The sequence below is a fragment of the Phoca vitulina genome, unplaced genomic scaffold (genome assembly GCF_004348235.1).
Source record: "Phoca vitulina isolate PV1807 unplaced genomic scaffold, GSC_HSeal_1.0 scaffold102, whole genome shotgun sequence".
Taxonomy (NCBI): Eukaryota; Metazoa; Chordata; class Mammalia; order Carnivora; family Phocidae; genus Phoca; species Phoca vitulina.
This window is the reverse complement of record NW_022589805.1, coordinates 809,590-822,451: the sequence shown is the minus strand read 5'-3', so window position 1 is coordinate 822,451 and position 12,862 is coordinate 809,590. Positions and strand designations below refer to the sequence as shown.

Below are 12,862 nucleotides of genomic sequence, written 5' to 3'. Positions count from 1 at the left end.
CTGGTGGGAAGGAGAAATGAAGAGCTGTTGTTTGATGGGTATAGAGTCTCAGTATTGCATGAAAAGGTTCTGGATACCTGCTGCCCAACACTGTGAATGTCCCTAACACTACTGGACTCGACACTTAAAAATGGTAAATCTTATATGTTTCTTTACCACAATTTTTTGGGGAAAAGAAGCAATATTGGCAGTAATCGAACACCACAACCAACACGAGACAATACTGCAGATTCTGCTGGAATTCCAGAGTCTGAAGAGTAGGCTTCCTGGAAAAGCTGTATCCAGGGGCTGCTGGACTGCTTAGAATTCCAAATCCCAGGCCTCAGTCAACTCCACTGACATCCTACTTTTAATTTATGGACATCAAAGTCTCTCTTAACTCACCTGGTAGGATACAGGTAGGAAGTAGCCTTTTAGACGTCACAGTTTACTTGAGAAAACTGAAAAAAAGAACTTGCATCTAGGCGGCCCTTGGTGCCCTCCACCACTGCAAGCCTTCAGAATCGCCCTGCAGGCACGTACCTCAGCACAGGCTGTCCTCTGCCACAGACTCTGGAAATTTTTTCAGCAGTCATTCGCATTCCTCAGATCAAAGTCCCTTTTCCAGACACGCCTGAGCAGGCGTCCTGCCTGTTCTCAAGCAGAAAGCCTATTCCGGAGTTCGTCTCCAAAGCAAAGAGAAATGGTTGTGGAATGAAGCTGTTCTCTTCCTGAGTTGTTTGGGGACTAAGCAAGTCATTGGTGGGGCTCTGAAAGGTCTTCTCCATTTCTCTCACTTTTCTCCCTTTCCGTTTACCTCTAAATCATACTTGCAGGTGTCGGTCCTGCCCCACGGCGCCCAAGGCCTGCAGCCAAGACATGCCCTAATGCGGGGATGCTGAAGGCCGCATCCCTGCCCTCGAGCCCACCTGGCTTAAGCAGGACGGGTGCGACGCGGAGGCGCTAGATTAAGCCCCGCGACAGGGATATGCGTCAGACCTGAGCGCCCCTTCCTTCCCCCGCTGCCACCCGCTATCTGTGTGACCGCGGCCAGCGGCTCCTCTGTCCTGAGCGCGGTCCCTGTCTCCGAAATGGAGCTAGTCCACTTCCGCCCCCTCTCCCCCCCGGGTAGGCCGCGCCCGGCACGCTGGAGAGCCTCCCCGAGAAAAATGCCTGACTGCAAAACCGGGACTGTGCCCCCAGCCACCGCGCGAACCCCTCAGGGTCGGGGGCGGACAGCGCGCCGCACGTGACCTCCCCGCCCGCGCGGCCAGCCCGCCGGCATCGGGGCGTGGCCTCGCCGGGCGGCCTCGCGGCGATTGGTCGGGGGGACGGGGCCGGCGGCGCTCGCGCCGGAGGAGAGATGCCCGGGGCGGGGCCCAGTGGGCCGGAGCGGGCTGCGATTGGCCGGGGGCGTGCCGGGGCGTGGCCGCGAGCGGCCGCGAGCGGGTGGGGCCGGAGGCGGCGGGAGTCGCGGCTGCTGTCCGTGCACCTGAGAGCCGACGCCCGGGTCTTCGAAGCTGCGCCCGCAGCAGTCCCCGTCGCCATGAGCCGCTTCAAGGTGTCCAAGTTCCGACACACGGAGGCCCGGCCGTCCCGCCGCGAGGTGAGCCCTGCCCGCGGGTCCCCGCGCCCCCGCCCCTCCCCCTCCCCCGGACCCCACGCGGGAACCCCCCGAGCCCGCCTGCCCCGGGGCGCCCCCTTCAGGCCCGGGCCCCGTGTCCCGGCTGTTCCGTCGCACCCGGAGGACAGAATCTGGCGCTCCCTGGCCGGGTCTCTCTCTGGCCGCCCCATGAGCGCCGCGGTCCGCGGGCTCGCCCGCCTCGCCCCGGGACCCCCGAAGCTGTGCAGCCCGCCCGGCCGGGCCGAGGCTTGAGGCCTGCAAGGCTGCCTGCCTTTTCGGCTTCCGGTCGGCCTCGCCGGAGACCGCGGCTCGGGCTCTGCTGGCACCAGCTCCTCCCTGCCGCCCCGATCGGCCCTGCCCGGGGCTGGGGTGTGGGAGAGATGCCTCCCTCTCCGCTGGCCTTGGTGAGTCCGGGTGTGTCAGCTGAAGAGCGGGAGCCCCTCAGACAGAGGCGCGCCCCTCCCTCGGGTTTCCGCCGGCGCTTCCTTCTCTTGCGGCTGGCGCAAGAGCAGCTCTTCTCTTACTGGGGTGATGCTGCCAGGGGATGGGTGGGGTCTGGGGAGGCCCGAGGAGGTGGAGCCCAGAGGAAGAGCTGAGCCAGGTGTTGGGGGGCGCCTCGGACCCCCGAAAGGGCAGCCGGCTTGATGAGGGGTGTGCTTCAGAGATGATGCCAGTCCTGGTCTGCTGCTCCCAATGTTATTTGGAAGGCAGGCTTAGGCACTGACTTCTAGTAGCCCCATCAGGAGCAAACGCATAGCAGGGTAGCCTGGGGCAGCAGCCCAATTTTCATCCTTTGGACAGTATTTCCTCTCTACTTCCGTGTGCTCCTGGAACCACAACTATGAACACCACAGCACTTTCCTTCCTCTGTACTGCTTACAGTCTTGTGAGGGAGACATACAGCAAGCAGACAGGCCTGCAAGGGCACTGCAAGTTTTAGTAAGTGCCCTGAAGAACACACAGGAAAGGCTGGAATGGAGATGGAGGGGAATGGCCACATGCAGGTTAATCTCCATAGAGTGGTCAGGGAAGGCTGCAGGGAGGAGGTGACATTTAAGCTGAGGTCAGGAAGGTGAGAAGCAGCCAGCTACAAGAAGAGTGGGGTGGGAAAGAGCCTGGTGGAGGAATGAAAAGTGGGCCAGAGTGGATGGAGGGCAGTGATGGGGAAGCAGGGTGTCAGGTGAGTCCAGAGAGGTCCTGCAGAGCCCAAGGGCCACAGGAAGAAGTTGGGTTTTTTCTGAGTGCAGTGGGGAGCCATTGCACTAAAAGGTTGAAAGCAAAGCAAGAGGTGGAGAGGTGCTCAGATTTGCATTAATACTGTCTTTCTGAGTGGAGTAAGCACTCCTTGAATGGATCTGGAGTATACTTGATGGGCCTTGGGGCTTGTCCCAGGTGGGCTTTAGTCCAGCAAGGTAAACAGACAGGCACGGGACCAGGGATTACAGAGAGAGCTTTAAAAACAGTTTAGATTAGGGAGATGGGAGGACAGGTGATCTGTTCTCCTTTTCAAAGATATTTCCTGTCACTCTATTTGTACATTAAACATGAAATAATGCAAGATGATAACACAGGTGAAAATTGAAATAGAAACTTGCATGGAGGAGGCGGTTTCCGGTGCACTGTGGGTGGGTAGGTTGGGAAACAAGGGTGTTCAATTTTCAGGCGGCAGGGATGAGTGTGACACAGTGCTTTGATACCAAGAGAGAAAACGTTTGGACCTTGCTGATCTTAGTTTCAGAAAGAATGCTCCTTTGCTCCTCCGTATGTGGGGGTGTTAACATTATTGCCTTTTCTCAGGGGTACATTGTTCATCTTTCTCTGAGACTTTGTGGAGGAGAGGCCTTGATTCTTCCCCTTTCTGAGCTTGAGTGTTTTTCTCCTGGGGCTTGCAAGGAGACCCCTATACTTGGTAGAGGCCTTCAGCGGTGCCTTGGAGGAAGTTGAGTCTGTCTTTTGTTTTAGGTGCTCACTTCTGCTTTCTCTGCTTCTCTCTCTCCCTTTAAAAAGAAACAACCCCCTGGCCTTTTGACTTCATTTATCCTGAGCTTCCCTTCTGACAGTCTTCTCCCCCTTATTAGAGAACCGATTTAATAGACCAAATTACCCCCTTATGACTTAGGTTATCATTTCAATAATATTTTGAATATCCTAAGGGAGTGCGTGAGTGGGGACAGGGTTAGATCCAAAGGAATGCATTTCTAATGGAGCAGCCCCTGCTTTAGTTATGAGCAGAGACCTGGCCGTCACAATTCTTATTCTTTATTTTCAGGCCTGGATCAGTGACATTCGACCAGGAACCACACCCTCATGTGGGAACCATATCAAATCCAGCTGCCACTTGATTGCATTTAACTCTGACCGTCCAGGTAGGGAGGTGGACATGGATGTGGATGGAGATTCAGACATTGTCACCCTAATTAGGATGGGGCGGAAGGACAGGCTCATTTCAGGCTGGAGGCTTGGGGGCTCCTCGTGGGGCTCAGAGGTCAGCACCATGTAGGGCCTTACACCCTTATAAACTGGTTAATGTGCGATGATCAGATTGGTTTTGATTAGGGAATGTGTGTATACTTTGTATAAACCACACTGGCTGTGGGTTTGTTTTTTTTTTTTTAAGATTTTATTTATTTATTTGAGAGAGAGAGTGCAAGTGGGAGGGGCGGAGGGAGAGAGAGAGAGAATGTCAAGCAGACCACACTGAGCATGGAGTTTGATGTGGGGCTCGATCCCAGGACCCTGAGATCATGACCTGAGCCGAAACCAAGAGTCAGATGCTTGACTGACTGGGCCACCCAGGCGCCTCTGGCTATGGTTTTTAAGCGATTGGCCAGGAAGACAAGGAGAGGACTGTCCCGTTTGTTTTTAGCTGTCCCCATATGCTATCTACTCCTCATCTGGAGGTCTGGGATTGGCTGGGGTCAATAAGAACACCCAAGATTTGAAAAGTTCCCGTGTTAGTGGGGACTTTTTTGGTTGCTAGTGATAACTCGGACCTCAAACTGACTTAAACAAAACTTGGTTACTTCCTTGGCTGGTATAAGTAAGACGTCCAGAGGCTTTAGGCAGAGCTGTATCCAGAGGCTCACACATGCCATTGGCCCTGACCTGTGTCCTGTCCTTCAGCTCAGCTGCCCTTGGGTGATGGCTTCTTTCTCAGGTAAAGCTGGGAAAAGTGGCCACTGGTGGCCCAAAGCTGGCCTCATACGACCCACAATGCCAGAAAGAGACAACCTCTTTCTCCAGTATCTTCTGTACATCTGATGTCACAGCAGGTTCTTTTGTAGGGTAAGAAAATAATCTTGGACCAATCACTGTGTCCCGAGAGGTATTATTTTATGATTGGTGGAGGCTCTGGGAAGGTCCAAGGCTGAGCTTTTGGGTCTCGTGTCCTCTGGGAGCCCTGGGCAGCAAATGGTTCCCATTGGGACTGAAGTCAGAGCCCCCGTGTGTTTGACAGGTGTGCTGGGCATCGTGCCTCTGGAAGGCCAAGGAGAGGACAAGAGACAGGTGACCTACCTTGGCTGCCATTCAGGTGAGTGGAGACTGGACCCAGGAAGTCTAGAACTCGCTCCTCCCTCCCTGGGTATAGGGATTCATACTCACCGGGTTCCACAGTCTCATGGCTTGCCAGGTTCCTCCTGTTGTCCTCGCTATACCTTCGCACAGCGAAAGCTATATTGGAAAGCTGGGTCCTGGTTGAGAATTGCACTTGGGCAGAGAGAGGAGAAGCTGAGTGCTCCAGATCGTCCAACTGAGAGGGGGGGATGTGCCCTGGCCAGCACCAGGCTCCAGGCTGGTGCCGTGGAGTCCACTGTGGAGGACTCAGTCCTATGGGGTTCTTAGTCCCGCGACCTCTTCTGGAGCCCAGCAGACCACCCTTCACCACCAGGCCTCCTCCCCAGCCAGGCTGCTCAACGCCCTTCAAGGAGGGGGCTGGCTGGGCTTCAGGGCTGGAGACGGGCCCTCACAAAGAGAGCTTTTGTGTGCTGCAGCTGCTTCTGGGGGCTCCCGGCAGCCCGCCTGGCAGCCCGCCCGCTCCCAGGGAACAGTTCGCTCTCCCTGGCCAGCTGCTGCAGCTGCGGGCCAGCCCGTCGGGCTTGCCTTCCTGGCCGCCTGTTGGGTGGCCTTGGGGGAGGGAAGGGGTCTGACCCTTGGTCCCCGGTCTGAGTGTGCAGCTCAGTGTAGGGGTCCAGGTGATGAGAACAGAAGCCAATAGAGTAACAGAGGTGAAGACCAGTCAAGAGCTCTTTATGTGCTGAGAACGTTGTCTACGCTTTCTCATCTTATTCCTTCTTAAAGCCTTTTACAACTTTATTGAGGCATCATTTATATACCATTAATATGACTTGTTTTGAGTGAGGGATTTGATGACTCTTATGGAAGTGACAGAGTTGGGTATCCAAAACCCAATTTTAGAACATTTCCCCAGAGGATCCTCATGCGCCTTTGTGGTTAATCCATTTCCACCTCCGGCACCGAAGCCTCAGGCACTGGTTGATCTGCTTTCTGCCTCTGCTGCCAGGGTCTGCAAGCTACTGTCCCAGCCACATCTGGCCGGCTGCCTGTCTTGGTAAATAGCATTTTTTGGGACACAGCCACGCCTCTTCATTGACATTCAGCCTGTGACTGCTTTCTCCCAGCAACCACAGAGTTGAGGAGGTGTGACAGAGACCATAAGGTCCCCAAGCCCTCAAGTATTTACCGTCTTACCCTTTTGCAGCAAACGTTTGCCAGCTACAGCCCGGCCTTTTCTGGATGTTTCGCATAAATGGAATGATACCACACATAGTCGTTCAAATCTGGCTTCTTTCACTTAGCGTAACATTTGAGATTAATTTTTGTTGTAACAGGTGGTAGGAGTCTGCTTTTTTTATCCACTCTTACTCTTTTTTTTTTAAAGATTTTATTTATTTATTTGAGACAGAGATAAAAGGAGAGAGAACATGAGAGGGGGGAGGGTCAGAGGGAGAAGCAGACTTCCCAGCAAGCAGGGAGCCTGATGCAGGGCTCAATCCTGGGACTCCAGGATCATGACCTGAGCCGAAGGCAGTTGCTTAACCAACTGAGCCACCCAGGCGCCCTCTTACACCTTTTTGAAGAAAATTTTTAAATGACCCATTTTTTTAGCTAACAAAACTAAGGCTCAAAGAGATTAGGAGCCTACCAACACTGGACTTGGAACTAGGGTCTGTCTGACCCCTGTATTGTTTTTTTGTTTCTTTTGTTTTTTTTAGATTCATTTATTTGAGAGAGAGAGAATGTGTGTGCGCACGTGCATTGGGAGAGGGGCAAAGGGAGGGAGAATCCTGAAGCGGACTCCCCACTGAGTGTGGAGTCAGACTTAGGGCTCGATCCCAGGACCCCGAGATCACGATCTGAGCCAAGACCAAGAGCGGGCCACTCGATCGACTGAGCGCCTCGGGCACTCCTGGCCCCTGTATTCTTGATGCATGTTACCCATGGGGGAGCTGCCCCAGGTTGCTGATGTCTGTCAGGTAGTGAGCCCCATTACTGGGGGACCTTTGAGGAGAAGCTGGACCAGGCCTCTTTTGATACGGTGTAGCTCACTGTGGCCTCAACTATTCACAGCCTTGCCAGGACGCTGCTCTGGGGGCACCTCTAGTTCCTCAGAACCTGCCTTCAAGGCAGCAGGCACCAGTCTGCCCTCTGAGGTGCCACTGGTGGGGGAGAGTGCAGTGGGCTGGCCTTTAGCTGCTCCCCTGCCTTTGGGGGTGCCTTCTGCCTCCTGGTCAGGGCCAAGTGCCCTTCAGCCCAGCTGCCCAGGGGAGCAGAGAGCTGGGAAGCGTTTGAAGAGTGTTCCTGCGGTCTGGGCTGTGGGGTGGCTGGGGACCTGCTCCGAGCTGGGAAAGGCAGTGTGGTGCTGTCTGAGGATGTAGGTTCTGAAACATCAGTCAGCCTTGCCCCTTCCTAGCTATGTGGCTCTAAGCAAATTACTTAACCTTTCTATCCTCATGTCCTTGTCCCCCAGTTGGGGATCATGCCATAGTGCCATCCTGAGGGGTTGTTGTGAGGATTTGGTGAGGTAAATGCACATAAAGGACACAGGCCTGCCAGCTCAGCTGGGCACTCAGGTTGGCCACATCACCGCTTCTCATGCCCTCAGGGATGCCAGGTTGTTCACGCTGGCTGCTGCATCCGGCCTGGGCCCTGCCCTGTCTAGTGCGGAGCCCACAGGCAGGGTGGCAGGAGTTCCAGGAGTCCAGACCAGGGCTGTCCCAAGGGGTGCCTGTCTTCATCTGCCCCTTCTCTTTCTCTCTCTCTCTCTTTTTTTTTAATATTTTATTTATTTGTCGGAGAGAAAGAGAGAGCACAAGCAGGGGAAGCAGCAGAGGGAGAGGGAGAAGCAGGCTTCCTGCAGAGCAGGGAGCCCGATGGGGGGCTCAATCCCAGGACCCTGAGATCATGACCTGAACCAAAGGCAGCCGCTTAGCTGACTGAGTCACCCAGGTGTCCCTGCCCTTCTCTTTTCTCTTCAGAGTCTGGCTCTGGCCTGAGAGAAAAACATACCTGCTTGACCCCCTGTGGAGGCAGGCAGCAGAAATAGTCACTGCGCTCCTTACCCTGGTGATGCAATCCTGGCCATCATGCTCACAATTCCCTGCCACACCCCACACTGATCCCTGGCCTCCTCCCCCCCCCCCCCCCCCCCCGTGAGGTTCAGGAAATGTGGGTTTCCTCTCAGGGCTGTGGCTCACTCGATGTGCCCTTGTCTCCCTCTCCTGGCCTTCTGGAGCTGAGCAGCTCAGGTTTTTGGGTTGCAAAGAACTGAGACCAGCTCCAGCTTGCTTTAGCCAAAAAGGGATTTAGAAGAGAGCTTCCAGAGCTGAAGGCCTGGGGAGTTTCCAAAACCAAAGGAGCAGCTGGACATGCAGGCCTTAGGAGCGTCCTGGCATGGGAGCTGACGGCTCCCTCCCAGCTGGCTGCCCTCCACCTAGGCCAGTCCCTGAGGCGCCCTGTCACTAGGCCTTCCAATTCCTGGTATAATTCCCTTAAGAGAGAATCTGGCTGCTCAGCCTCGGGTCAGATACACTCTGACCACCCCACCCCACCCCCCCCGGTGGGGACTTGAGGGGCAGAGAACTCCTAGCTTGGGCGTGTCACCCAGGCCCCCGCTTCCCTGATGTCTGACCTGTTCTAGTCCTTCATATTCTTCAGGGCTCACCGTGTTTCCTCCATGAAGCTGCCCTGAGCCCTGACCTTTGAGTCCCCGTACTCAGCCTACCTCTTGCTACGTTTGCAGAGATGTGTGTGTGTGTGTGTGTGTGTGTGTCTCGCTGTGGAGGTGCTGAGGGTCTGTCAGGGCTGAGTGGTGTCTGTCCAGTTTGTGAATCCCTCGTGGACCCAGAGCAGGGCTGGCACTTGCATTCATTCACACGTTTGCAGGCCAGGCCCTGCATTGGGCTCTGGATTTGGGGCACATGCCGGTGCTTGGTGTTTTGAGGAGCTTCCTGCCTGATGCCGGGGCCTTAGCCCATCCTGGGGGGTGTGTACCACAGGCGGGGCTTTCCAGAGGTGCCTTTCCTCGTGGACTTTCAGCCTGCCACCATGTGGGCAGAGTTGTCCCATCTCTGAAACCCTGGGCTGTGGTTCCCCACCTTAGGGAGATATCATATTGGGCTGGAAACAAAGTTCTGGTAAGTTCTCGCCAGGCCTGTGTCAGCCATTGCTCTCCCGCAGACCTGGTCACGGACTTGGACTTCTCTCCCTTTGATGACTTCCTCCTGGCCACAGGCTCAGCTGACAGGACGGTGAGTGGAGCTGCTGGATGAGCTGCTCGATGTCCCTCCCAGTCCCCTCACAGGCCTCCCGAGCCGGGCTAGCCCGGAGTCTCAGTTCCTCGTCCCACACCAGCTCCCTTGTGCTCTCGTGCCCTTGCCGGGAGCCGTGGACCTCGCTTGCTGTTCTGCTGCTGGGCCGCCTGAGGAGTACAGGGCTGGGGTGGTGGGGGACACTGGAGGACATGGAGCAGAGCCCCCGCCCCATGTCTCCCCCCCCATACACCCCTGCTTCTAATGACACCCCGTGATCCTGGGCTGGATTGCCCTGTCTTTCCTCACATGGGATACACAGCCCCCATGCCCAAGCACAGTCCCAGGGTTGGGGGCGGCCCTGGGCTCATGGATTTGCTCTTTCCCGTAGGTGAAGCTGTGGCGCCTGCCCGCCCCTGGCCAGGTGCTGCCCTCGGTGCCCGGGCTGGTGCTGGGCCCAGAGCCCGTCCAGGTAGAGGTGCTGCAGTTCCATCCCACCGCGGATGGTGTCCTGGCGAGCGCAGCGGGCATGGCCGTGAAGGTCTGGGATGTAGCCAAGCAGCAGGCCCTCACAGGTACCCGTGCCCGGCAGCCCCTGTCTGGACGGCACTCCGTCACTCTAGGTGTTCGTACCGTGAATTTTAGAGTATGTGTGTCTGTGGGAGGAAGGGTTGTGAGATTCTAGCAGATGTATCACAAATGCTGCATCCCACTTCCTGTAGGCATCTGTTTTCATCTTGTGAACTTGTTTTTCCTCCGTATGCCTAAGTACCTTCCTTCTACTGTTATTGCTTGAGTGGTGTGTCACTTCAGTTTTGAAAACAAACTTCTGGCCGCTTTTCTGCCAGACAGGGATTCTGCCGCCTTGCAGCCCCTTCCCCCAGGCTTCTGCTCTCGCTTTCACGGCTGAGCCTGTCTTCGTGTGTACCAAGTCTGGCTGCTCTAAGCCACCCCCACAGCCGGGGGGCCTTACAAACAACGGGAATTCATTGTTCGTGGTTCTGGAGCCTGGACATCCAAGGTCAGGGTGCCGGCCGACTCAGTGTTTGGTGAGAACCTGCTTCCTGGGTCACCGATGGCCGTCCTGCTGTGTATTCTCACAACAGAAGGGTCGAAGGGGCGCTCAGGGCCTCTTATCAGGTCACTGATCTGGTTCAGGAGGCTCCACCCTCGTGACCCAGTCACCTCTCAGAGGCCCTGCCTCCAGACACCATCACAGCGAGAGTCAGGCTTCAACATGTGGGGGAACACAAACATTCAGACCAGCATAGATGATGACAGCTTTGGGTCAGATTCCTCAGTGAATGGTTATGACCCTGTGACCCATGCGGACGCCTGGTATTGTGTGGTGACACCACGGCATCATTTCTGCCGAGGCCCTGACACTCTCATCCCCTTTTTAGGGCAAAGACACAGGCTCCGAGAGTTAAAAGATGGCCTTGCCTTCTAGGGCTGTGTGGAGTGTCCAGGGTGGGCCAGGCTCACCAAGGTGAGGTCCCCACCTCTGGGGCTGGGACAAAGAGGCCAACCAAGGGCCATCAATAGTGTGAACCACCCACCTCCTGGTACCATCCAGGAGACCAGCCTGACCTCTGAAGCAGAGGGGACCAGGTAGTCTGTCATCAGGGGGGTCACCCAGCTGTAACTGCTGTGTCTCAAGCCCTCGCAGGCCCGGCTCTGTGCTGAGGGCTTCCTGCCGACTCGGCACAGTGGTGCCACCGGGCAGCGCTGCCATTCCCATGTCACAGATGAGGTTAAACAACAGGCCCAAGGCCACAGAGCAGGTGGGCAGCAGGGCTGGGGTTAATCCCAGGGCAGGAAGCCTGGGCAAAGTGGTTATCTGCTGCTGCAGAACAGATTATCACAGAACGTAGAGGCTTAAAATACTTATGAACATTTATTATCTCACAGTTTCTGAGGGTCAGAGATTTGGGAGCTGTTCATCTGGGTGCTTCATGCTCAGGGTCTTTTATGAGGTTGCAGTTGAGATGCTGGCTCCCTCATCAGAAGACTTGATTGGGGCAGGAGGCTCGGCTTCTCAGAGGATTCACGGATACAGTGCTGGCTGTGAGCAGGACACCTCAGTCCCCGCCACAGGGCGTCTCCCTGGGCTGCGTGAGCACCCCGCAGCATGGCGGCTGGCTGCCTCTGGTGGACCATCCACGGGGGGCGGAGCAGGGAGGAAGCGGCAGTGCCTTGCATGGCCCAGCTTCGGAAGTCACATGCCTCCACTTATACCAGACTCTCTTCGTTAGAACCGAGTTACTAAGTCCTGCTCACACTCAAGACGAAGGGAATTAGGCTTCACGTTTTGAAGGGAGGGCGCGTTAGATCCCTAGGGCTGCTGTAATGAAGGACAACAACCTGGATGACTTCAAATAACAGGAAACTTCCTGTCTCATAGTCTGGAGAACAGAAGTCTGAAACCCAGGGGTCGGGACAGGGCTGGTGCCTTCCGAGAACAATGAGGGCAAGTCTGTCCCAGGCCCCCCAGGCGTCCCTCGGCTTGTACGTGGTGTCTTCTCCATGTCTTTGCATCGTCTTTCCTCTGTGCACGTCTGACTCTGTGTCCAAATTTCCCTTTTCACAAGGACCAGTCCTACTGGACTAGGACCTACCCTAACGATATCAGCTTAAGTTGATCTTCCACAAAGACCCTGTTTCCAAAGAAAGGTACAGCACAGGTGCTGAGGATTAGGACGTCAGCAATTTTTTTTTTAAGTTTGTTTATTTTATCTTTTTTAAGATTTTATTTATTTATTTGACAGAGAGAGACACAGCGAGAGAGGGAACACAAGCAGGGGGAATGGGAGAGGGAGAAGCAGGCTTCCCGAGGAGCAGGGAGCCCGATGCGGGGCTCCATCCCAGGACCCTGGGATCATGACCTGAGCAGAAGGCAGATGGTTAACGACTGAGTCACCCAGGCACCCCTATTTGTTTATTTTTAAGTAATTTCTCTACCCAGTGTGGGGCTCGAACTCCCTACCCTGAGACCAAGAAGTCGCATGCTCTTCCAACATTGCCAGCCAGGCGTCCTAGCATCTTTTTGTGGGTAGACAATTCAACCTATAATAGGATGAGCATCACATAATTTGTGGACATATTTTAAAACTGTCACACTGGGGGAGGAGCAGGGATGGCCCAAGCAGATGCCCAGGGTGGGAATGTATGTGGCTTGGCTATGGGCTGGTGTGACTCAGTCGGGGTGTGTTGGTGAGTGACTGGAAGTAAGCCTGGGTGGGACGTGAAAGCCAGGCTGAGTAAGGAGCAGGGAGGCTCAGAAGGTTTTTGAGTTGGGGCACCTGGGTGGCTCAGTCGTTAAGCGTCTGCCTTCGGCCCAGGTCATGATCCCAGCGTCCTGGGATCGAGCCCCGCATCAGGCTCCTTGCTCCGCAGGAAGCCTGCTTCTCTCTCTCCCACTCCCCCTGCTTCTCTCTCTCCCGCTCCCCCTGCTTGTGTTTCCTCTCTCGCTGTGTCTCTCCCTGTCAAA

At 55.6% G+C, this 12,862-nt stretch overlaps 1 protein-coding gene across 6 annotated transcripts in view; it reads left to right on the top strand.

Moving 5' to 3' along the window:
- Positions 1-1,424: 1,424 nt before the first annotated feature.
- Positions 1,425-12,862, top strand: part of LOC116627794 (mitochondrial import inner membrane translocase subunit TIM16) — a 72,178-nt gene continuing 60,740 nt past the window's right edge. For 3 of the 6 annotated variants that reach the window (XR_004298535.1, XM_032397706.1, XM_032397711.1), the window contains exons 1-5: positions 1,425-1,585; positions 3,873-3,969; positions 5,061-5,135; positions 9,302-9,372; positions 9,764-9,947. Coding sequence is in view for 5 of the 6 variants with exons in the window: in XM_032397706.1 (XP_032253597.1) it covers positions 1,526-1,585; positions 3,873-3,969; positions 5,061-5,135; positions 9,302-9,372; positions 9,764-9,947 (487 nt within the window). In the remaining variant the exon portion in view is untranslated. Of the gene's footprint in view, positions 1,586-1,704; positions 2,008-3,872; positions 3,970-5,060; positions 5,136-9,301; positions 9,373-9,763; positions 9,948-12,862 lie in introns of those variants that run through there. The other 3 variants (XM_032397709.1, XM_032397707.1, XM_032397710.1) reach the window with 3 other exon arrangements.